Raw genomic sequence first — 25,035 nt, 5'->3', positions numbered from 1 at the left:
CTGATCCCGCTGAAGGGGGCTTGAGGAAGCAGCGGGATGCCCTGGGGGCTGTGCTGGAACCCCCAGCCCCGGTGAGGAATGCTGGGCAGTGCCGGCTCCGAGGGGACCCGGAACAGGGAACAGCCCCGCTTCGGCCCCGGGAGAGGGGGCGGGCCGCGAGCGATGGCCCCGCCCCAGCCCGGGCAGGACGGGGCGCCGGGGAGGGAGCGGGCGGGGCCGGGCGGGGATTGAGGGGCGGGGCCGGGCCCGACTCAGGTGCGCGGGACCCCAGTGCGGCTGCGCGGGCCGGGGCCTATTTCTATGCGGCCGATCCGCTCCCGGCCCGTTCCATTCGGGAACACTCGTGCTGGGATGCGGCGGGATCCTCGTCGGAGCGCTGTGCCAGGGACAGCTCCCGGTTCTGCGCGAATCCTGGGGCGCTCAGGTAGGACCAGGGTCGGGTCTAAGTTTTGGCGGTATTGGCTGGTGGTTCCAGGCGGTGCCGCCTCTCCCCGGGCAGGCAGGGTGCGGGTAGCGGGGCCGGGATCGGGATCGCCGCAGGCAGCAGCAGCAGCCGCCCCGGACGGGCGCTGGGGCTGAGCCCGGCGCTGCCGCTCCCATTCCGTTCCGGCGGCCGCGGCACTCTGGACACGGTCCCGCTGTGGCCGCGGGGAGCCGGGGCTCTGCCGGTAACCGCGCCCGGAAGAACGGCGGCGGGATCTCCCCGTGTAGACGCTGCATCGCGGCTGGAGCCGGCCGGGGCGCGGGGAGCGCCGTGCCAGCCCTGGGAGCCCCAAATCCCGCCGCTCCCGGTGCCCCCGTCCCGCGGAGGCCCCGCAGCCCTGAGCGCGGAGCAGCGCACGGCTCCCCGTTCCCGTGTGCGCACAGCCCCGGGGCTGCTGCCCGCGCACCCCTGCGGAACGAGCGGGGCTGGGGCGCGGGACGAGCCGCTCGGCGGGGCCGGGCACGGTTCTGCTCGGGCTGCATCTCCATCACCTGCTAGGTGCGACGCTCCCCCTCTCCCTTGCTTTGCAACTCCAAGAAGCTCTGCAATGGCAAAGCCTCTTTTATTAAAATTCGGCTGCGGCTTTTCCTCTTTACTTCCAGGTCACAGGATATACTGGGATTGAGAGGGTTCCTGAAATCCGACTCTCGAGGACACGGCCCGTGGGAGATTTGAACTCACAACCTTGGCACTACCTGGACTGTGCTCCGACTGACTGAGCCCTCTGCATCCCAGGTATGAAACTCCCAAGGATGGGAATCCTTGGCTCCAGCAAGCTGCACAGAGGCCTCAGTGCCTCCCACTCACTGCCAGCAATACTCCTTGGTGTTTCTGTGTGTCCCAGCTGCGAGGGGCAGGAGGAGGCCAGGAGTCCCTGAAAGGCATCCGGCACCTCTTGTCCTTGGGCCCTCGGGGCAGGGGCTGTGCCTGCAGCGTCCTGCCCGTGCCGAGCGCACGGCCCGGGATGGGCGCTGGGTGCCCGGCCGGCACTGGCACGGACACGGCTCAAGGGCTGCCCGTGGCTCCCGGGCCAGGGGCTGCTCTGAGCAGGCTCCTGGAGATGCTTCAGCCTGGATACAGGCCACTGACAGCCCAAAAGCAGCCCAAGGAGCAGCTGGCGTGTGCTGGTGATGGTGGCACGGGCTGCGTGCAGAGGGGCTCAGACAGCAATTCCTGGTTCCAGCCTCCCAGAGCTCCCAGGCAGCTGCCAGGTATGTCCTGTCCACCCCAATTCCCTTCCCTTCCCTTCCCTTCCCTTCCCTTCCCTTCCCTTCCCTTCCCTTCCCTTCCCTTCCCTTCCCTTCCCTTCCCTTCCCTTCCCTTCCCTTCCCGAGGCCTCGTTCAGCAGCAGCAGCACTAAAGCCAAGGCAATCTTGCCTCACAGCTATTAAATGCCAACCGACAGCCTGCAGAGATGCCTTCAAATCAAAGGTTCAGGTGGGATGAAGTTTTGTTTGGACGAAGGTGGGAGTTTCCAGGGAGCCAGCTGGAAGTGCAGAAGGGATGGAAAGCTTTCCCAGGTGGGTCCCACTGGAGGTGTGCTGAAGGCAGGGATGTGCACCCTTTGCTGAGGGAAAAGAACTTGCAGAGGCCACTGCTGAGGCCCTGAAAGGAGCTGAGCTGCTGCAGGGAGAGATGTCCTCCCGTGGGCACGGGGAGCTGCCTTGGCACGGGACGGGAGCGCCCCCGGCCCTGCCTTCTCCTGCTTGAAAATATCACCTGGAGCCCCGGCTCAGGGGGGCTAAATCAGCTGAACTCCAGGCAGCTCTGTCAAGTGCCCCCAGGGACATGGGTGGGGCTGGGGGATGAGGGCTTTAAATAGCCAATTGTTTGGAGCAGATGCCTGTCCCTGTCCCGATGCTGCTGAGCTTCCTTGGACGCTCTGCCCGTTCCTGGCACAGCTGGCGTTCAAGCGGCAGCTCTGCATGGAAATATCCACCCTCCGTGAGGCACTGTGAGGTTACGGCAGCAGGAACTGAGCAGGGAATTGGGGGCTGTGGGATAATTCACGGGAACTAGAAAGCTGACAGTGAGCCCCGAGTCTGGGCGCTGCACAGAGAACAATCTTTGTGCTGCCCTGTCACCTTTTTCTTTTTTTTTTTTTTTTCTTTCAGGTGCTGGACTTGCCTCTGTGGATGTGTGCTGAGCTCTCACTACAGGGGACTGTGAGGCCTGACTGGCTGTGAGTTTGTGTTCTTCTCTCAGGGGAATCAGAAAAGATCATTAATTAGACCACAGAAATCTTTTCTGAAACCTTTCCCCTTTCCTGCCCTTTGCTGGTAAGTCTTCTCTTTCTGCCTTTAACTTTACAGCTGTTCCCTGTTGTCATTTCCCCTGTCTCACTTCTGTGCAGCTCCTAGCTGGGGAAAACTGGGATAACTTAGAGGGGACAGAGGTGGAACTTTTCGCTGGATTTTTCTAAAATTTTCTAATGATACTGAAATTATTTCCAATTGCCCCAGTGAGAAGAACACCAACTTGCAGGCATCAAAAGCTCCAAACTCGTTTAATTGAGGTAGGTCCAAGGAAAAATCCAGCCATGCCAGGCTGAGGCTGGAGCCTGCACATAATTCATTGTTGGTGTCTGCTGCAGTCTAGGAATAGCTCTCTCATTTGTCACTTGCTTGATCTGCTTTTATATCCCTGATTCAAATGGAGTTAGGCAAACTTCATGTTTGCTATTAGGCTATGAGGAAGCCTATTGTAACCAGCATATGCTTTTCTTAGATGGAAATGTGCATGCAAAATACAAAGAGCTTTGATACTGAGATTTTTTTTTTTCCCCCCTGAGGTTCAAGTATTTTATCATTTTAATAGCATTCCATTTTCCTGTTGCACTCATTTTTAGAGTGCATCTTTCGTATTAGCTCTGAGTACCATAATTCCTTCCAAATTCCTGTGGCACTATTACCATAACTATGCAATTAGCTACAGCTGGATGTAGCAGAGGTGAGCACTAAATAGTTTTGTTGGCAGGAGGCCCAGTGTCTTTTAACCCAGACACCTTTACTGATGCCTGGTTTGTTACTCTGCTTTAGGGAGTATGGGGAACTTCAGATACAAAGAAGAGAATTTAAAAGTTATAATTGTACAAGTTTGTTATGCAAAAAGGTGCTGAAGGTGCTGTGGATCTGTTTTGGATTGTTATTTGTGTTTTGTTAGGTTTTTTGTTTTGTTCTGTGGGGGTTTTTTTTTGTTTTGTTTTGTGTGTGTGTGTGTGTGTGTGTTGGGGTTTGTTTTTTTTTTTCCCACCTATCTTTTGCCTAGCTTGAAGAAACTTGAAGAAGGAATTTGGATGTATAAAAACAAGCTGAGAAGAGCATCAGTGTGTTCACTGGCAGCACGGGCTGGGATGAGGGCTGAGCAGGACCCAAGCTGCAGCACATCATCCATTCAGCTTTCACCACCTGTTTTATCACGGCCTTTATGAGACAGATGTGAATCGATGAGTCCCAGGCCGAGCCGTGCCCGTGCCCTGTTCTGTCGGAGCTGGTGCTTTCCTGACACATTCACCAGCCACACTCTGTAATAAATACTCCTGGGTCTGCTGCTGTTCCTCTTCCTGCTTTATATTCAATTTTCCACCCCTTCTCTCCTCTCAGTCCGCTGTGTCTTTTGTGTTCCTTTCTTGGCCTGTGTGCTCCCCATCCCATTCCCTTTCACTGCTTCATCTCTCTCTTGTTCTTCTTTTTCTTTTTTGAAATGAATACTCAATATTTATGTAATATCTTACTCAATCCCTCTCCCTGTTCTGTCCTACTTTTTGCCTCTCTCTCTGTCTCACTTGCTGCCTGCATCTTTATTTCTCCTTTCTTCCTCTCCTTGTCCCTCAGTCCTGCACCGTGACTGTGTTTCTTTGTCCCTGTCACTGTCCCTTTGCCTGTACCTGTGTGCACCTGCTGCCCAGTGGTCCTCCCTGAACGTCCCCTCTCTTGGTGAGCCTCTGTCCTGCTGGCCGTGCCTCTCTGTCTCCGTCCCTGTGCTGCTCCTTGGCCGCGTTTGCCCGCCTCGGCACGTGCCGCGGTCGATTCCTCTGCGGGTTCTTGTTTCCCTCTTTGTATCCCTCAGTCCTTGCTGCGTGTTTGGCACCGTGTTTCATTCTGCGTCCTTCTCTGTGCCTCGCTCGTGTTCCTGTTTTATTCTGTGTGGCTCTGTGGAGCTCCCCGTGCCGGTGGCTCCCATGGGTGTGTCCCATTTGCTGTCCCTGTTCTTTTTTAATCCCTCTCTGTGTGCAGCCCAATCACCATCCCAGGTGTTTTTTGGGTTTTTTTCCATTTCATCCTGCGCCTTGATCTTAATTTTCTTGCTCTGTCCTCTCTGCTGGCGCTCCCTCTTCTGCCCCTTGTTGCCTGTGTCTGCGGGGCTGAGAAGGAACTTCAGCCCTTCTGGGGGCTGTCCCCCACTTCCTTGCGTGAGCAGAGTCCCTTTCTGGGGGGATGGACCGTGGGAAGGGTTCGAATAAAGTGCCGTGCTCCTGCCCGAGGCAGTTGTAGTTGTTCTGTGCCTTCTTTGGGGCTGAGGGGGACAGGGGGTGGAGACTCGGGGGCTCCCGTGTCCTTTGGGGCACCCCAAGGTCCCGAGGAGAGGGAGCCACGCTGCGGTGAAGGAGCAGGGGAATGGGGAATGAGGGGGTGGTGCCGGGTGCCGTCCCCCAGAGGGACCCAAGGGTGCAGAACATTCACAGGGAGGGCTGGGTGTAGAAGACAGGAAAATATAAATATAAAAAATACCTAACTACAGATTAAATAAATGTTTTATTTGGTTAGAGAAGGGTTTTTTAATAGATAATCTAAATATAAAATAAAAATAATAGAAAAATAAAAATATATTTATATAAATATAAAATATAAACAAATAGAAGTAACAACTTTATATTAAATATATAAATAATGCAAATATATAGTGTATGAATATAAATTATATATATGAGATTAGAAATATGCAAATAATATAGTTTAAAATAAATGGTTTTTTGGTTTTATTTGGTAAAGGCAGGGGTTTTTATAATTAATATAAGCAAAATAAATACACAAATATATAATAAGTTTATAAAGACATAAAAGTAGAAGTATTTGTGCATACATGAATATATGTAAGTAAATACATAAATATATAGATCAATATAAATGTAGGATATAAATAATATATACTTATGGTATAATATATTCATAATATTGATACATTAATTGCAGACATAAAAATGAAAAATATAAATAGAAACATTTAAATATAGTTTAAAATAAAGGGTTTTTTTGTTTGTATTTGGGTAAAGGTGGAGCTTTTAAATACAATTTGAAACATACACATATATAAAGATATATGCATAAAATAGAAATGAATTTTAACAATATAAATATTATGTGTACACTAAATAATAAAAATAATATTGTATATATGTTATAATGCAACCTTAATTGAAAATATAAAATGTGTATAGATTGTAAATGTGAATATAAATTAAATATTAATAGATTTTTATTTAAAGGGTTTTTTTTATTATTTGCTTTTAGTTTTGGTCGGGGTGTTTTGGGGGCATTCTTTTAGGAGGATTTTTTGAAGGGATGGGACTCGTTGCTTTTTGCCTTCGCTTCTCTCTCTGTCCCCAAAGCGCCGCAGCCCCGGGCTGAGCTCGGCGCAGTGCTGCCGCCTTGTGGGCACAGCGCGGTACTGCAGCCAGCCCCGAGACGGCAATGGCAGTGCTGCCGCCTTGTGGATACAGCGCGGTACTGCAGCCGGCCCCGAGCCGGCAATGGCAGTGCTGCCGCCTTGTGGATACAGCGCGGTACTGCAGCTGCCCCCGAGCCGGCAATGGCAGTGCTGCCGCCTTGTGGATACAGCGCGGTACTGCAGCCAGCCCCGAGCCGGCAATAGCAGCGCTGCCGCCTTGTGGATACAGCGCGGTACTGCAGCCAGCCCAGAGCCGGCAATGGCAGTGCTGCCGCCTTGTGGATACAGCGCGGTACTGCAGCTGCCCCCGAGCCGGCAATGGCAGCGCTGCCGCCTTGTGGATACAGCGCGGTACTGCTGCCGCCCCCGAGCCGGCCCCTGGCAGTGCTACCGCCTTGTGGGCACAGCGCGGTACTGCAGCCGCGGCCGCTCCGGCGCCCTGGCAGCGCTGCCGTCCTGTGGGCACAGCGCGGTGCTGCGCGCGTGCCCTTCCGATGATGGGAGCGAGCGCGTGCCGGGACGCTGCCCTGTAGGACTGCCGCCAGGCTGCGGAAGTGGCCTCTGCCAGTACTAGAGATGGCGGCCGAGAAGGGCGGAAGTGACGTCTTGCCACTCTGAACATGGCGGTTTAGCCGGCACTCGTTCGACCTTCTATATATGGCGGCAGTTCCGGGTACCACAACAAAGATGGCAGCCGCGCCGGAAGTGGCCTCTGCCAGTACTAGAGATGGCGGCCGAGAAGGGCGGAAGTGACGTCCTGCCACTCTCAACATGGCGGTTTAGCCGGCACTCGTTCGACCTTCTATATATGGCGGCAGTTCCGGGTACCACAACAAAGATGGCAGCCGGGCCGGAAGTGGCCTCTGCCAGTACTAGAGATGGCGGCCGAAAAGGGCGGAAGTGACGTCTGCCACTCTCAAGATGGCGGTTTGGCCGGCACTCGTTTGACCTTCTACATATGGCGGCAGAAAGGGCGGGAAAACAAGGACCCCAGTCTGTTTTGTGGGCTGCCTGCCCGCGACGCCGACATCGATCCCCGCGGCGCGATTTTCTGCGGCGTTTCCGAGAGTGCAGACACGGGCTGTGGGCTCAGCGGCGCCGCGGGCGCGCGGGAAACGGGCAGGCGCAGACAGGCGGCTGCGGGCAGACGCCTTTCTCTGCCGGGGTCCTGTACTGCCGGGGGCGGTACCGAAGGCGGGCCCGGGGGCGGTACCAAGGGCGGAACCAGGGGCGGTACCAAGGGCGGCACCGACGGCGGCAGCGACGGCGGTACCGGGGGCGGTACCGGGCGGGGATCCAGGTGCCGGGCCGTGAGGTGATTCAGGGGCGGGGCCGGGCCCGGCACAGGTGCGCGGGGTCTCGGTGCGGCTGCGCGGGGCGTGGCCGAGGTGATTGAACTCCAGGTAATTGGCCCGGCCGCCATTTGCTCAGGCTGACTCGCTGCGGACGGTGGCTGCGTTGGAGCTCCGCGCACAGGGACAGGTTGGATTTCTGCTTTCCCTCCTCTCAAACCCTCTCTCCCTCCTCCTCGTCTTCCCCTTCTTTTTCTCCCTTTCCCGCCTTTCTCTCTCCTCCTCAAACCGACTCTTTCCCTCCCCTTTCGGCCTCTCCTCCTGTTTCTCCCTCTACCTTTCCTCCCTCCTCCCCGTGTTCCTTTTCTTTTCTTTCTCCCCCAAGCCTGTCCCCCCCATTCTCCCTCTCCTGTCCCTACCCCGCTCCCCTCTCCTGGGTCCCCTCCTGGGTCCCCCGTCCCTCTCCGCCCCCGGCCTTTTCCTCCCCGTCCCGCTTCCCTCCGCAGCCCGAGCCCTCCCTGTCCCTCTCATCCCTGTGTCCCTGCTCTCCGTCCCTTCTCCCCTGGCTGTTTCTCGCTGTTCCCTCCCTCTGCCCCTCTGGGGGCCGCCGTGCCAGCCCTGGAGCCCCAAATCCCGCCGCTCCCGGTGCCCCCGTCCCGCGGGGCCCCGCAGCCCTGAGCGCGGAGCAGCGCCCGGCTCCCCGTTCCCGTGCGCGCACAGCCCCGGGGCTGCTGCCCGCGCACCCCTGCGGAACGAGCGGGGCTGGGGCGCGGGACGAGCCGCTCGGCGGGGCCGGGCACGGTTCTGCTCGGGCTGCTTCTCCATCACCTGCCGGCTGGCATGCTCCCCCTCTCCCTTGCTTTGCAAACTCCAAAAAGCTCTGCAATGGCAAAGCCTCTTTTATTAAAACTCGGCTGCGGCTTTTCCTCTTTACTTCCAGGTCACAGGATATACTGGGATTGAGAGGGTTCCTGAAATCCGACTCTCGAGGACACGGCCCGTGGGAGAATTGAACTCACAACCTTGGTACTACCTGGGCTGTGCTCCGACTGACTGAGCCCTCTGCATCTCAGGTATGAAACTCCCAAGGATGGGAATCCTTGGCTCCAGCAAGGAAACTGCAGCTCGTTCTATTCTGCTAAAGCTGCTTTACACACCAGCCCCTGCCATGGCTGTAGGGTAGAACTGGCTGGCAGCTGGCATGACAGCACCGCATCTTCCCATCCCCTGATTTTCCTGCCCTTTCCAGGACTTACCCAGCAGCTGTACATTTGCTCTTGCCATGTCTCTTTGTAGGGAGAAGTGAGCAGGACAGGTTCTGAGGCTTCCCTTGCTGCGTGACCTGAGTTCCTCTGGAGAGTGGCAGGTGGCATTTCCTGCAGGTGAGTGTTGCCCAAATGAAGCAGCTGCTGAAGCTGGGGCTGGTTTTGTGGCCCAGAGCTGCACAGAGGCCTCAGTGCCTCCCACTCACTGCTCCTTGTTGTTTCTGTGTGTCCCAGCTGCGGGGAACGGGGGGCAGGAGGAGGCCAGGAGTCCCCGAAAGGCATCCAGCACCTCTTGTCCTTGGGCCCTCGGGGCAAGGGCTGTGCCTGCAGTGTCCTGCCCGTGCCAAGCACACGGCCCGGGATGGGCGCTGGGTGCCCGGCCGGCGCTGGCACGGACACGGCTCAAGGGCTGCCCATGGCTCCCGGGCCAGGGGCTGCTCTGAGCAGGCTCCTGGAGATGCTCCAGCCTGGATACAGGCCACTGACAGCCCAAAAGCAGCCCAAGGAGCAGCTGGCGTGTGCTGGTGATGGTGGCACGGGCTGCGTGCAGAGGGGCTCAGACAGCAATTCCTGGTTCCAGCCTCCCAGAGCTCCCAGGCAGCTGCCAGGTATGTCCTGTCCACCCCAATTCCCTTCCCTTCCCGCCTGAGGCCTCATTCAGCAGCAGCAGCACTAAAGCCAAGGCAATCTTCCCTCACAGCTATTAAATGCCGACCGACAGCCTGCAGAGATGCCTTCAAATCAAAGGTTCAGGTGGGATGAAGTTTTGTTTGGACGAAGGTGGGAGTTTCCAGGGAGCCAGCTGGAAGTGCAGAAGGGATGGAAAGCTTTCCCAGGTGGGTCCCACTGGAGGTGTGCTGAAGGCAGGGATGTGCACCCTTTGCTGAGGGAAAAGAACTTGCAGAGGCCACTGCTGAGGCCCTGAAAGGAGCTGAGCTGCTGCAGGGAGAGATGTCCTCCCAGGCTGCAGAACCCAGCCATCATCACAGGCCCAGTAAGTAGAGCTGCGGGATCCTGCAGGAAATGCCTGACTGGGGCACAGCTGGAGGAGCAGCAGCCCCTGCCTGCTCCTGGGCTCAGGGGTGGGCAGCCTGGGAAGCAGGAGCTCTCTGCCCACATCTAAGGCAGAGGAAGCTGGGGATGTCACAGCAGGTTCTGGGCAGCCTCCCTGCTTGCTCAGGGTTTGGGGATGCCTAAGGGGAAGTGCCCCTGTTTGCCTTACCTGGGTCATTCCTGGCAGTAGCATTTCACTGGGCTGGCACATTGTTCTATTTATTTGAGGATCTCTGGACGATAAAAAGCTGTTTGCACTTGGGAGGAGTAGAGAGGTGGGCCCATGTGGATTCAAAGTGGGGAAAAAAAAGGCAAAAAATGGGTCTGTCAGTTTAAGAGACATAAAACTCCTGCAGGTAAACAGAGGTTTCAGAATATCAGCCTTAAAAGAAATGAACACAGCATTTTTCTTCATTATCAATTTTTTAAAAGATCAAAGAGTGGTTCTTTGACTTTTTATGCTGGTTTTATGGTGAGTTATGCCAGTTTATGCCATTTTATGATATTCTGAGTGATCAAACTCCCAATCCCAAGATGTTTCCTGGTGCCAGGAGTACCTTTGTGTTTTGGATAAATCCTTGGGACCGTTAGGCGTTTCAGGATACAGCAGATGAGCCTGCTGCACAGTGTAATTCTAATTGCTTAGTAATAATGTCAGTAACAGTCACTTGTTTGACCCTAGCTGCTTTTGGAGGGATTTACCCATTTATCAGCATTTAAAACTGGAGATCCTCACACAGAGCACTGTGCAAATTGCTAACAAGCCTTTCCCCAGAAATGCTGAGCATAAATGAGACTATTTGAGAAAGCTTGTTTGAAGGAAATGAAATGATCATGGTCCCCTTGAGTGACTGACAGTAGTTTGTTGGTTTTTAAGGGAAAGCAGGGGCTAATCCATTTCACAGAAGCACTAAGGAATCATCTGAATGGTTTCACTAATAATATTTCTGGTGCCATGACAAACAGCATTACTTAAATTGCATTTCACATTGTGTTTAAATTAAGGAAGAATGTAGAAAGATTATTTAATAGCTGTAGTAAAGTCGTATTATCATCAGTAAAATGATGTCATTTTGTGGGATTTTTAAATCTCACCTGGCTGCTGCCTCTCCTGGGTGGGTTTGGGGGGGCTGGTAGCACAGTGTGTGTGGGTAGCAGGGCTGTCCCCTCCTCTGCAGTGCTCTGGGGTCTCAGTGCTGAGCAGCTGAGTGACCATCCTGCCCTGCAGTGCTCTGGGGTCTCAGTGCTCTCTCAGTGACCTCCTGCCCTCTCCACAGGCGGTGCCCTACTCCCGGGAGTTCAAGCACAAGTACGACCACTTCCGCAAGAAGCTGAAGAAACCTGTGAGTAGAGCCTGCAGGACACGGCTGCACCTCCCTCCCTGTGCTCTCCTGTTTTCTTTGATACATTTCTCCTCGTTTTCATCAAATATTTACCACAGAAGTCTGCAGCACTGTTTTGGAGCTGGCCCATGTTCCCAACACGTGCACTGAGAGAGCACTGGGGAATGAAAACATGGGGAGCTGAACACGAGGTGTCTGATCTGTCACTGAGCTGTTAGCAGCCAGGAATTTGCCCTAAGGCTTATTTCTTGAGACTAACAAGGATGATCTAATCTTCTTTGGCCAGGCTGACATACCCAACGGATTTGAGATGAAATTACACAGCAATAACATTTTTGAGGAGTCCTACAGAAGAATCATGTCTGTGAAGAGACCTGATGTATTAAAAGCCGGCTGTGGATTGAATTTGAGTGAGAAAAAGGACTTGACTATGGAGGTGTGGCCCGAGAATGTTTTTTTCTCTTGTCCAAGGATATGTTTAACCCTTACTATGGTTTCTTTGAATACTCAGCAACGTAAGTTGTATTTCTATTCTCAAGGGCTCTATACATGACATTTTGCATAAGAGGGAAGGTTGCTTAGGCAGAAGTCGCACCCCTTTCCAGGGTGCCCTGGGGAGCCCCAGTGCCCTGCTCCTCCTGCTCTTCAGAGAGCCTCTGGAATGGTCCTTGAGAAGCCAGGAAGCATTTCCATAGCTCAGGCAATATCCAGGGCAGCAGAGCTGCAGCTATTGAGGGCAGTGTCACAGCAAAGCTGCTTTCCTCTGCCCAGACTCTGCCCAGAGTGGCAGTGCTGCTGTAGGGTGAGCTCAGAACGCAGCTGCTCGTCCCCACTGCAGTGGCCTCCAGAGCTTCAGGCTGGGGCTGCCCAGCTGTAAAGGCAGAGAGGGCATTCTTGCTGCCAGGGCTTGGGTTTGCTGCTGTGCCCACCCTTCAGCCCCCGTGGCTTTGTGGGGGACATGCTGGAAAGGCCTTGGAGGGAGATGCCCCTAGGCACAAGCTGTGTGTGAACATGTCTGAGTGTCTGCTTATTTAAAGGCTTGCTTCTTGAGCTGATTTTTTTTTTTTCTTTCCCCAGAAAAGGGACAACTACACACTTCAGATGAATCCTAATTCAGGTCTCTGTAACGGAGATCACCTGTTGTACTTCACCTTCATTGGCCGGGGTGGCCGGCCTGGCTGTGTACCACGGGAAGCTGCTGGACGGTGAGTGCTGCTGCCAGGGCCTGGGGAGGGGCTGCAGTGCCTGAGAGCCCATTCTGGGACACGATGGGGCTGCCAGGGCCTGGGGAGGGGCTGCAGTGCCTGAGAGCCCATTCTGGGACAGGCTGGGGCTGCCAGGGGCTGGGGAGGGGCTGCAGTGCCTGAGAGCCCATTCTGGGACAGGCTGGGGCTGCCAGGGGCTGGGGAGGGGCTGCAGTGCCTGAGAGCCCATTCTGGGACAGGCTGGGGCTGCCAGGGCCTGGGGAGGGGCTGCAGTGCCTGAGAGCCCATTCTGGGACAGGCTGGGGCTGCCAGGGGCTGTTTGAATGGGATTCATTCAGTCACAGTGTCTTACTCAACAAGTGCCTTTCTTTCTCTGCTCAAGGGAAAACTCCAGAACCAGCAGGAGCATTGTCCCTAGAGGAAAAGCATGGAATTTTTATCAGTATTTCCATGCAAGCCTGCAGCCAAACTAGGGGGAGTCAATTGCAGCATATTTTCATATGTAAAATTATAGCTGAATGATTTAATGACAAATTCTGCTGCATTTTGAAATCTCACACCTGGCAGACATCACTGAGCTGATTTTCCTGAGCCTTGGTGCAGCAGAGGAAGCAAAGGAGTCCTGAGCAGAGGAAGGTCACTAGCCTGATTTTCAAGCAACTCCTTGGAGAGGGAAGTAGTGATTTTAAATCGGATAGAGTACCCTGGGCTTAATTCCCCAGCTTTTGTCTCTCTCTGCCATTAATGTTAGGGTGGTCAGTGGAGTATGGCAGTTAGTGGATAATTGTTGAAACTGAAAAATTGGACTTTCTGTGCCATAATAAAATAAAGCTGAGCTGCTCTGATGCTGTTGCAGCTGCAGGACTGTTACAGTCAGGAGGTAACAGGAAATGCCAGGGGTGGTGCCCTCCAGCATTCCACCTTTCTGGAATGTGCAGGTGCAGGGCAGGGCAATCTGTCCTCTCTCTCCTAGGCTTCTTCATCAGACCTTTGTACAAGATGATGCTGGGGAAGCCCATAACCCTGAAGGACATGGAGTCAGTGGTAAGAGCCCATTGAACCTGTGCCAGTGCTCACAGGCCCCTGGCTTTCCACAGCTCTGCACTAATTGCCCATTTTCAAACTGCCTAACTGTGATCTGCCCTAGGATAGTGAATACTACAACTCTCTGAAGTGGATCCTGGAAAATGACCCCACCGAGCTGGATCTCACGTTTTGCATAGATGAGGAAAACTTTGGGCAGGTACGTAAAGGTTACTTGCATCTTAGGACTGGTGGTTGCCAACAAGTAGCTCAGTGCTGACAGTCTGGTGGTGGTGAAAGCAGCTGGGAGCTCAGCTAGCCGTGTTCCCAGCTGGGAACGGGGCTGCCAGCTCCTGTCAGGGAGCTGTGGCACCTCTGGGACAAGCTGGAGATGCAGCTGAGTAAAATACTTGCAGTGAGGAGGGATGAAGGTGTCCCACAGTCCAGCTGGGACATGCTCAGGGACTCTGATTCCTGAAGCTGAAGGTGCTGTCAGGGGAGAGCAGCAGAAGGACACCAGGTCCTCTCTGTAGTGCCTGTCACAGCTGGTGCGCCAGGGGGGAAGCTGCCAGGTTGAAAAGGGTCACAGCCTATGGGGCTCTTTCTCCATGACAAATGAAAGTGTTGTAGACATTAAATTAAATTAGTTTGCTTAGAGGTTTTTATGACCTTTTTTTGCATTTTCCCTTTGTTTACTTCTGAGCCCTAGATCCTGGCTCCAGTAGAACTGGAGCTGGGGAGTGAGGGCCTTTTATAAAAACTGACTTCAGCATTTCAAACCATGCATTCAGTGTCCTGTCAAAAATATTCTGATCCACTTTCCAGTGCTGCCTTTTTCCTGAAGCACCATAAGGTTATGGATTTCATGGAGAACTAGGAGCCACAGAATAGAGCGGTTTTGTAACACACTGGTTGGCTTTGGGCAGTTCCAGTATGTGATTTATCTTCTTGTATTACAAATAATAGCTATTATAATTTTGTGTATATAAAGTACCTATTTTGTGGTTCTATTTTATATAAATATATAATTTCATTATTATAAATAATAATTGTAATAAAATGATCATAAATAGCCAGCCCCTCTCTGCCAGTTTTCCCTTCTGTCAGTGCAGGTTTGTTCAAAAGTGTAAATCAATTTGCTCATGATTGCCTTATCCTGCTTGTGAAACACTGCTCAGGGAGAGTGGGTTCTGGGAGAAAGATGTCCTCAAATAACAGCCTTTGGTCTTTTGAAATGCAGACATATCAAGTGGACCTGAAGCCCAACGGGTCCGAAATCATGGTAACAAATGAAAACAAGCGGGAATACATTGAGTAAGTACGTGATGGAATGTGCCTGGGGGGGAAGAAAGAGCAGCTGGGTTAGAATTGACCCTGCTGCAATCCCTGGAGCTTGTACTGCACAAGAGCATCAGGGATCATTGGGGAAAAACCTTACTGTTAACATTGGTTATATCCCGTCAGGTACAAGAACAAGGAGTAAATTAAATGACGTGCTTTGATCTCCTGAAATTCCCCCCATGGAAACGTCCTTCTCCAACACCTGGCTCAAGCCGAGATGAGCCAGAAGGTGCTCTCCAGCCTGGCCCTCATCCCAGTGTCCTCCTCTGCCAGTCACAGACCAGAGCCAGGAGTCCAGTGCCAGCAATCCTACCAAAACTGGCCAGATCTGAAATTAGGTTTCATTTTCAGATTTCTCAGTTCTTCTACCTACCAGGATGTAAAATGCTGAATTCATTAATACCTGCTGGCATTTTAAATCAGGGCCTTTTCCAAAGTGAAAGATGTTACAATTGCTACATTCATGCAAACTGGGAATTCATTTCCAGTGCCTGGACCTGGAGCAATTCCATGCCTGGAATTGACTTTTGATGCCTGCACCTGTGAGGTGTTTGTGCTGCGGGTGGCTGGTGCTGAAAGCAAGGTGTCCCTTTGATGCTGCAGTTTATTTCTTTCTTTATAGGCGAGGTGCTGTGTCCTGACAGCTCTCCTCAGAGCTTGCAGACTTTGCTGGGAATTTTTAATTGCTCATTGCTCTGGAAGAATAAAATGTCTGCTCACGTAGGTACCTACAGGAGTGAAAAAATTCCCACTGTAATTTGGTCAAAGTCACTGGGCTTTTTGGTTTGTCTCTTCAAAATTCCATCAGTCACCAGCCAATAAATTGGAGTAGCTGGTGGAAGCTGCTTAGTTACCTGAACTTGCTGAAGTTGTAAATGACAAACTTGAAAGCATTTGGGGTTGCTGAAACCTTTGAGCCCTTGGCTGAGACCTGCTAATGAGTTTGTTTTTCTGGTGGGGTTTTGTTTCTTTCTGCAGCCTGGTCATCCAGTGGCGATTTGTCAACAGAGTGCAGAAAGAAATGAATGCCTTTCTGGAGGCGAGGCTCTTTAGCTCCTTTCTTTCCCAAAACCAGGGATTGTTTTTAACACAGATTTCTTACCCACTGGTGTCTGTGTAAAGGGAGTGGGGAGCTTGGCAGGGAATGCAAATAGAATACATGATGTTTTGTGATTTGACAGTTTTATCTTGTGTGAGAATATATCATCTTTCCCTTATGGGAATAAGGTCATTCTCGTTCAAGTTTAATTATTTGAGCTTGAAGTAATTTGGTCATTGATTTTTTTAATTAGGATTTATGTGGGATGAGAGTTTTAACTTTGCTCTTCTTTTTAGGGATTCACAGAACTGCTTCCTATCGACCCAATTAAAATTTTTGATGAAAATGAGCTGGAGGTGAGTCAATTTGGTGCCCCAAGCTGGCAGCTCTCTGACAGATGTGCCATGTTCTGGGCTTTTCAGTCATCTGTCTCTCTCCCTGGGGGAACGTGCGGACACGGCTGGAAATCAGATGTTTCTTCCTAATTAATAAATCTGTTCATGACATGAGAAGAGCTGCACTCAGGAGGGTGGTGGGGGTGTGCCTCTGAAAGCCTGGAAGCAGCCTAGTGGATCAGTGCCACCCTCTGCCAGTCCCATCTGAGCCAAAGACGTGGAAGTTGTGTCACACTGTGGCAGTGTGCAGCCCTTCTGCAGCAGCTGGGATACTCTGGGGATGCTCGGACTCTCCCTGGGTGTGCATAAGTGCCTGAAGGTCAGAGCCCTGAGGGGCAGTGGCACCTTGTACCCTGTGAGGTCAGGGACACATCCCACCCTTCTGCTTGCCTGCAGTTACTGATGTGTGGCCTTGGTGACGTGGATGTCAGCGGCTGGAGACAACACACCATCTACAAAAATGGTTACTGCCCAAATCACCCTGTTATCCGGTGGTTCTGGAAGGTAAGACTGGGCACCAGCCCTCGCTGGTCCTGTAGGTGAAAGTCCCTGCCCTTTTTTGCAATCATTTTTCTGTATGAGAACTGCTCAGGGTGGGTGGTTGTGCTGGGGCCAGAGCTGCTCCCTCCTGGCTCAGGTGAGGGCAGGTGCAGCTCCTGCTCAGATGGAGCAGAGGCAGCCCATAGTGCCCTGAGGCTGCTGGCACAGAGGGGCTCCTGCAGTGCTGAGGGTGTCTCTGCCCCCAGGCTGTGCTGCTGATGGACGCTGAGAAGTGGATCCGGCTGCTGCAGTTTGTGACCGGGACGTCCCGCGTGCCCATGAACGGGGCAGGACAGGGGCGGGACCGGGCAGTCCCAGAAGGCAGAGCCCGGGAGGAACCGGGATGAAGCGGGGCGGGCCCGGGGCTGGGGCCGAGGTGATTTAATGCCTGGAAACCACCCGAGCGCCGTTTGCTGACGCCGAGCGGGGTGAGAGGAGGAGCTGCTTGTTCGGGCTCCCAGGTGAGCTGTGGGGCTTTGGCTTCTACCCCTCTCCCCCGCTCTAGCCCTCCTTCCTTCTCTGCGTATTCCTCTTCTTTCCCCCCTTGTGCCTCCCAAAACCTCCCCTCCTCTCCCCCCTGCCCCTCCTTCCTTCTCCCTGAACTCCTTTACTTTTTCCCCTTTCTCTCCCCATCTCAAGGGATACAGCCCAGGATATCTCAGGGCCCAGATGATTTCTGTTCCTTCTGCTTGTTTCACTTGCAGATGTTTCCCAGTCCAGCTCGCTGAGCCTCCAGCTCTGTGGCACGTTCTTCATTCCAGCTCTGGCTCTGAGATGCTGCACTTGATGGCTGCTCCAGTTCCTTCCAGCTCTGGGTAAATAACTGGTGTCTCTTGTGTAATCTGTGTCCTTGGTCTGTCCTTTGTGTCCATCTGTGTTACCTTTGTCACATCTCCATGCTTTATCAGCATCCTTCCAAGCCATGGTAGCCAGACTCTACTCGTGTACTTTCCTGCATTGTGCTTATTCCAGCACATTTACCTTTTTGCTTTTTGAGACGGAAAGAAGTACACAAGATCTTCTCATCCATCTTCCTTCTCAGCTTTGGTAGTGCCTGCTTTTCACGTGCCATTCTCTTGGCCTTCTGTAGGGAGTGTGTTAGACCCTCCTTATGTGCCCTCACTAGTTCCATAGGTTCTATCTTGGGCTTGAGACTTAATCCTCCAGAGAGTTATCTCCAGTCCTCATCCATGGTGTACGTACCTACCTTGGCTTATACTGTATGTAGCTGTCTTGGTTTATGTTGCATGTACCTTTACTGTGTGCATCTCTACTGTATGGGCCTTTATTGTGCCCCTTAGCTCGGAGCTGCCCTGCCCTGGCACCCGCTTGGGTAGAATAGTTACAGAACTTTATTGTTCCTCTCTTTTCTGTGGGGTTTTGGGTAGGAAATGTGTGGGGATAACCTCTACCTGACCAGCTCCTGCTGTCTCTCAGGTCCCTGAGGTGGATTCCCATCTCTGCAGTCACCAATTATGCCGATTTCCCTGGAATCTCCCGTTGGGTGTTGAAGAGCAGCAGCCGGGGGATGTGTTGAAGCATCCTCTTCATGCAGCATATTCCAAGTGAGGGTTGCAGTCAGCCTGTCAGCTGCAGAGTGTGACAGGGGGAGTCTGTGTCTGTCTGGGAGAGTCTGTGTCTGTCTGGAGAGTCTGTGTCTGTGTCTGTCTGCTTATGTCTGCCTGTGCCAGTGTGTGTGCTGACTGCTTCTAACCTTGTGCATATGGTTTTTACCTTTACCTTTCTCAACTCATTTTTAAATTTAGAATAAAGAGTCCCCAGCCAGAGTTTGGGTTTTTTTCCCCCCAGCTGGATTTTTTTCCTTGGTCCCAGCCAACAAGATGACGTTCATCCCAGAGGTTGGGCATGGACAGTCCCAGTACCAGGGTTTTGTCAGCAGGATGGTTTTTGGGGCATGGACAGTCCCAGTACCACGGTTTACTCAGCACGATGGTTTTTGAGGCATGGACAGTCCCAGTACCAGGGTTTTGTCAGCAGGATGGGTTTTGAGGCATGGACAGTCCCAGTACCAGGGTTTTGTCCGCATGGATGCCCGTGGCTCCTGGGCCAGGGGCTGCTCTGAACAGGCTCCTGGAGATGCTTCAGCCTGGATACAGGCCACTGACAGCCCAAAAGCAGCCCAAGGAGCAGCTGGCGTGTCCTGGTGATGGTGGCACGGGCTGCGTGCAGAGGGGCTCAGACAGCAATTCCTGGTTCCAGCCTCCCAGAGCTCCCAGGCAGCTGCCAGGTATGTCCTGTCCACCCCAATTCCCTTCCCTTCCGCCTGAGGCCTCATTCAGCAGCAGCAGCACTAAAGCCAAGGCAATCTTGCCTCACAGCTATTAAATGCCAACCGACAGCCTGCAGAGATGCCTTCAAATCAAAGGTTCAGGTGGGATGAAGTTTTGTTTGGACGAAGGTGGGAGTTTCCAGGGAGCCAGCTGGAAGTGCAGAAGGGATGGAAAGCTTTCCCAGGTGGGTCCCACTGGAGGTGTGCTGAAGGCAGGGATGTGCACCCTTTGCTGAGGGAAAAGAACTTGCAGAGGCCACTGCTGAGGCCCTGAAAGGAGCTGAGCTGCTGCAGGGAGAGATGTCCTCCCGTGGGCACGGGGAGCTGCCTTGGCACGGGACGGGAGCACCCCCGGCCCTGCCTTCTCCTGCTTGAAAATATCACCTGGAGCCCCAGCTCAGGGGGGCTAAATCAGCTGAACTCCAGGCAGCTCTGTCAAGTGCCCCCAGGGACATGGGTGGGGCTGGGGGATGAGGGCTTTAAATAGCCAATTCTTTGGAACAGATGCCTGTCCCTGTCCCGATGCTGCTGAGCTTCCTTGGACGCTCTGCCCGTTCCTGGCACAGCTGGCGTTCAAGGGGCAGCTCTGCACGGGAATATCCACCCTCCGTGAGGCACTGTGAGGTTATGGCAGCAGGAACTGAGCAGGGAATTGGGGGCTGTGGGATAATTCACGGGAACTAGCAAAGCTGACAGCGAGCCCCGAGTCTGGGCGCTGCACAGAGAACAATCTTTGTGCTGCCCTGTCACCTTTTTCTTCTGGTTATTTATTCTTTTTTTTTTTTTTTTTTTTTCTTTCAGGTGCTGGACTTGCCTCTGTGGATGTGCGCTGAGCTCTCACTGCAGGGGACTGTGAGGCCTGACTGGCTGTGAGTTTGTGTTCTTCTCACTGGCGAATCAGAAATGATCATTAATTAGACCACAGAAATCTTTTCTGAAACCTTTCTCCTTTCCTGCCCTTTGCTGGTAAGTCTTCTCTTTCTGCCTTTAACTTTACAGCTGTTCCCTGATGTCATTTCCCCTGTCTCACTTCTGTGCAGCTCCTAGCTGGGGAAAACTGGGATAACTTAGAGGGGACAGAGGTGAAACTTTTAGCTGGATTTTTCTAAAATTTTCTAATGATACTGAAATTATTTCCAATTGCCCCAGTGAGAAGAACACCAACTTGCAGGCATCAAAAGCTTAAAACTCGTTTAATTGAGGCAGGTCCAAGGAAAAACCCAGCCATGCCAGGCTGAGGCTGGAACCCGCTCATAATTCATTGTTGGTGTCTGCTGCAGTCTAGGAATAGCTCTCTCATTTTTCACTTGCTTGATCTGCTTTTATATCCCTGATTCAAATGGAGTTAGGCAAACTTCATGTTTGCTATTAGGCTATGAAGAAGCCTATTGTAACCAGCAAATGCTTTTCTTAGATGGAAATGTGCATGCAAAATACAAAGAGCTTTGATACTGAGATTTTTTTTTTCCCCCCTGAGGTTCAAGTATTTTATCATTTTAATAGCATTCCATTTTCCTGTTGCACTCATTTTTAGAGTGCATCATTTGTATTAGCTCTGAGTAGCATAATTCCTTCCAAATTCCTGTGGCGGGCACTATAATCATAAGTATACAATTAGCTACAGCTGGATGTAGCAGAGGTGAACACTAAATAGTTTTGTTGGCAGGAGGCTCAGTGTCTTTTAACCCTGACAGCTTTACAGATGCCTGGTTTGTTACTCTGCTTTAGGGAGTATGGGGAACTTCAGATACAAAGAAGAGAATTTAAAAGTTATAATTGTACAAGTTTATTATGCAATAAGGTGCTGAAGGTGCTGCGGATTTGTTTTGGATTGTTATTTGTGGTTTTTTTGTTTGTTTGTTTTCTTTTGGGATTTTTTGTTGTTGTTTTTGGTGTGGTTTTTTTTTGTTTTTTTGTTTTTTGTTTTTTTTTTGCTTTTTTTTTTTTTGTTTGTTTGTTTTTCTTCCCCTAGCTTGAAGAAATTTGAAGAAGGAATTTGGATGCTGAGAAGAGCATCAGTGTGTTCACTGGCATCACGGGCTGGGATGAGGGCTGAGCAGGACCCAAGCTGCAGCACATCAACCATTCAGCTTTCATCTCATGTTTTATCACGGCCTTTATGAGACAGATGTGAATCGATGAGTCCCAGGCCGAGCCGTGCCCGTGCCCTGTTCTGTCGGAGCTGGTGCTTTCCTGACAGGTTCAGCAGCCACACTCTGTAATAAATATTCCTGGGTCTGCTGCTGTTCCTCTTCCTGCTTTATATTCAATTTTCCACCCCTTCTCTCCTCTCTGTCCGCTGTGTCTTTGGTGTTCCTTTCTTGGCCTGTGTGCTCCCCATCCCATTCCCTTTCACTGCTTCTCTCTCTCTTGTTCTTCTTTTTCTTTTTTGAAATGAATACTCAATATTTATGTAATATCTCTTATTCAATCCCTCTCCCTGTTCTGTCCTACTTTTTGCCTCTCTCTCTGTCTCACTTGCTGCCTGCATCTTTATTTCTCCTTTCTTCCTCTCCTTGTCCCTCAGTCCTGCACCGTGACTGTGTTTCTTTGTCCCTGTCACTGTCCCTTTGCCTGTACCTGTGTGCACCTGCTGCCCAGTGCTCCTCCCTGACCGTCCCCTCTCTTGGTGAGCCTCTGTCCTGCTGGCCATGCCTCTCTGTCTCCATGCTCTCTCTCTGTGCTGCTCCTTGGCCGCGTTTGCCCGCCTCGGCACGTGCCGCGGTTGATTCCTCTGCGGGTTCTTGTTTCCCTCTTTGTATCCCTCAGTCCTTGCTGCGTATTTGGCACCGTGTTTCATTCTGCGTCCTTCTCCATGCCTCGCTCGTGTTCCTGTTTTATTCTGTGTGGCTCTGTGGAGCTCCCCGTGCCGGTGGTTCCCATGGGTGTGTCCCATTTGCTGTCCCTGTTCTTTTTTAATCCCTCTCTGTGTGCGGCCCATTCACCATCCCAGGTGTTTTTGGATTTTTTGTTTTTTTCCATTTCATCCTGCGCCTTGATCTTAGTTTTCTTGCTGTGTCCTCTCTGCTGGTCGTCTTCTTCTTCTGCCCCTTGTTGCCTGTGTCTGCGGGGCTGAGAAGGAACTTCAGCCCTTCTGGGGGCTGTCCCCCACTTCCTTGCGTGAGCAGAGTCCCTTTCTGGGGGGATGGACCATGGGAAGGGTTCGAATAAAGTGCCGTGCTCCTGCCCGAGGCAGTTGTAGTCGTTCTGTGCCTTCTTTGGAGGGTGAGGAAAAAAAGGCTGAGGGGGACAGGGGGTGGAGATTCGGGGCCTCCCGTGTCCTTTGGGGCACCCCAAGGTCCCAAGGAGAGGGAGCCATGCTGCGGTGAAGGAGCAGGTGAGTGGGGAATGGGGGGGGGTGGTGCTGGGTGCCATCCTTCACAGGTAGAGCTGGGTGTAGAAGGAAAATATAAATATAAAAACTACCTAACTATAGCTTAAATAAATGTTTTATTTGTTTTATTTGGTTAGAGAAGTTTTTTTTAATACATAATCTAAATATAAAATAAGTATAATAGAAAAATAAAACGATATAAATATAAAATATGAACAAGTAACAAATTTATATTAGATGTATAATATTAATAATGCAAATATAATGTATAATGTATGAATATAAATTATAAATATGAGAATAGAAATACAAAAATATTTTGTATGGGTGAAATATATTATTGGTTTTATTTGCTAAAGGCAGGGGGTTTTTTTTGAATAATATAAGCAAAATAAATATCCAAATATACAATAAGCATACAAAGACATATAAAATTAGAAGTATATCTGCATATATAAATACATGTAAGGATATGTATAAATAAATAGATAAATATATAGGATATCAATAAAATATATTCTTATATTCTTATATATCAATAAAATATTCTTATATAGGTATATGAATTATAGATATAAATATGAAAAATAGAAATAAAAACATATATTTAAATATCGTTTAAAATAAAGGGTTTTGTGTTTGTATTTCCTTAGAGGTGGAGCTTTTAAATAAATAATACTAAATTTAAAAAAATACAAATATATATAAAGATTTAGATGTGCATTGAATAGAAATAGATGTTACCAACATAAAGATTATGTATATAATTAATAAAAATAATATTGTAGATGTGTTATAGTGCAACATTAATTGAATTAATAAAATACGTATAGATTATAAATACGAATAGGGTTTGGGGCACTCATTTAGGGGGTTTTTGGAAGGGATGGGATTCGTTGCTTTGTGCTTTCGCGTCCCTGTCCCCAACGCCCAGTAGCCCCGGGCTGCGTTCTGCGGCAGTGCTGCCGTCTTGTCCTGAGCACAGCCCGGTGCTGCAGCCGTTCCTCGGGGCAGCGCAGCTGTCGGGTCGTGGGGCGCTCTGCGGCTACAGAGCGGCGCGGTGTCCGTACCTAGAGGGCAGGGGAGAAGGGCAGTTCGCGGTGCAAAGGGAGCGATGGATGAGAGGGATGACAGCGGCGGGGCCGGTTTCGGCGCGGGGATGGAGGCGCGATCGCACCGGGGCAGGGGACAGCGGGTGGGCGAGCGGGGTGGAAACAAGCAGGCGTCCCGGTCGCTGCCTGCCGCCACTCCCGCGGCAGCAAAGACGGCGGCGGACCGAAAGCGGCTTCGGCCACAACAAAAACGGCGACGAGGAAGGGGGGAAGTCACTTCATGCCACTCCCATGATGGCACCTCGGTCGTTCTTCGACTGACCTTCCAAAGAGGGCGGCAGAAAGGGCGGGAAATGAAGAACCCCGGGCCGTTTTTGGGCTGCCTGCCCCCCGCCAGGCACCGCCCCCGCCGTGCTGTGCCGGGCTGTGCCCCTCAGGAGCCCTAGCTGGGAGCACTCAGGGTGATGAGAGGGACCAGAGCAGCCCCAGGTGTGACTACTTAGCGTGAGCAGTCCCAGGTGTTTGCAGTGAGCATGACGAGGGGGCAGGTCCTGCTGGGGGCTGTTTTAGGGGGAGGGTTTCCCTGCTCTCTTGATATAAAGCTGCTGGAGGAGAGGAGCTTATGGTGGGCTCCCGGGGGTACCTCCCAGAACAGAGGTGAGAGCACCTCACAGGATCTGGTGGAGCGCTGGCATGCAGAGCATGGCTTCAGGAAGGTGCCGAGGGACAAATCTTTCTGAGAGGAAGCAGCTTCTGAACAGGTGAGTTTTTAGTGGGAACTAGTGTATTTTCCCTTTTCAGTTTCATCTTGCCGACCCCTCCCTGGTGCCCCCAGAAAAAATTGGGGGCTATGAGGACAAAAAAAATTTTAATTGAGGAAAGTAACTGCTCTTCTGTTATTGTGTGTGTTTAAACTGCGGGGAATGCCCCTCCACCTGTGATTTTAAGGGGACTGGCAGAGTCGTGTGGGTGCAAACGGTGCAGAGCCTCAGAGGGTGGCCGAAGCATGCGCCCTGAGTACCCGGGCATTCTTGGGCGGTGGTGAATAGGGGAATTATCCGGTTTTGGCCGATGTGCTGCTAAGAGCACGTACTGATGTTTGGTTTTCTTTATTGCAGCTGACTAAGAGAAAACGGCCGGGTGATGGCAGCAGTTTCCCAGATGACAAGGTGGCATTCTCTGCACCCCGATGTCTGACAGGTAAGTGAAGGATTCCAACCCACAGAGGGGATGAGAGTGGGATGCTGGGTCTGGATTTGTAAGGAGGGATTTTTGAGGCAGCTTTGACAGGGCTCCAATGTATTTAGCATGACAGGGTTCCTACGTGTGCTTACCTGGGCAGACTCCTATGTGTGCTTACCTGGGCAGACTCCTATGTGTGCTTAGTTTGACAGGACTCTGTGCTTACTTGGACAGGGCTGCTATATGTGCTAACTTGGTCAGGGCTTATATGTGTTTACATTACAGGGCCTGAATATGTGCCTAATTTGAGAGAGCTCCTATGTGTTTTTTCATTGACAGGGCTTCTATGTGTGCTTACCTGGGCAGGCTCCTATGCGTGCCTAGTTTTCAGGGCCTGAGTATGTGCTTAGTTTTCAGGGCCTGAGTGTGTGCTTAGTTTTCAGGGCCTGAGTGTGTGCTTACTTGGGCAGGCTCCTATGTGTGCTTAGTTTTCAGGGCCTGAGTATGTGCTTACTGGGGCAGGCTCCTAT

The 25,035-nt window shown here is 51.6% G+C and overlaps 1 protein-coding gene and 1 long non-coding RNA gene across 2 annotated transcripts; both read left to right on the top strand.

Moving 5' to 3' along the window:
• Positions 1-254: 254 nt before the first annotated feature.
• On the top strand, positions 255-3,907 carry LOC130266717 (uncharacterized). Its single transcript, XR_008842963.1, has 7 exons — positions 255-424; positions 1,087-1,219; positions 1,329-1,695; positions 1,869-2,004; positions 2,599-2,666; positions 2,947-2,999; positions 3,752-3,907. It is a non-coding gene; the product is annotated as an uncharacterized LOC130266717 (long non-coding RNA).
• A 3,015-nt stretch (positions 3,908-6,922) lies between these two features.
• LOC130266718 (E3 ubiquitin-protein ligase NEDD4-like) lies at positions 6,923-17,340 on the top strand. The gene is given in 12 exon segments (XM_056515980.1): positions 6,923-6,928; positions 11,039-11,108; positions 11,520-11,619; positions 12,187-12,268; positions 12,270-12,309; positions 13,283-13,353; positions 13,457-13,552; positions 14,573-14,646; positions 15,652-15,712; positions 16,009-16,068; positions 16,504-16,611; positions 16,854-17,340. Coding segments are annotated over 12 exon segments (909 nt in total). The 3' UTR covers positions 16,995-17,340.
• The last annotated feature ends 7,695 nt before the right edge of the window (positions 17,341-25,035 follow it).

This window comes from Oenanthe melanoleuca, unplaced genomic scaffold (assembly GCF_029582105.1).
Source record: "Oenanthe melanoleuca isolate GR-GAL-2019-014 unplaced genomic scaffold, OMel1.0 S167, whole genome shotgun sequence".
NCBI classification, from domain to species: domain Eukaryota; kingdom Metazoa; phylum Chordata; class Aves; order Passeriformes; family Muscicapidae; genus Oenanthe; species Oenanthe melanoleuca.
Note: the sequence above shows the minus strand (reverse complement) of the source record. Positions and strands in the feature narration are given on the sequence as shown.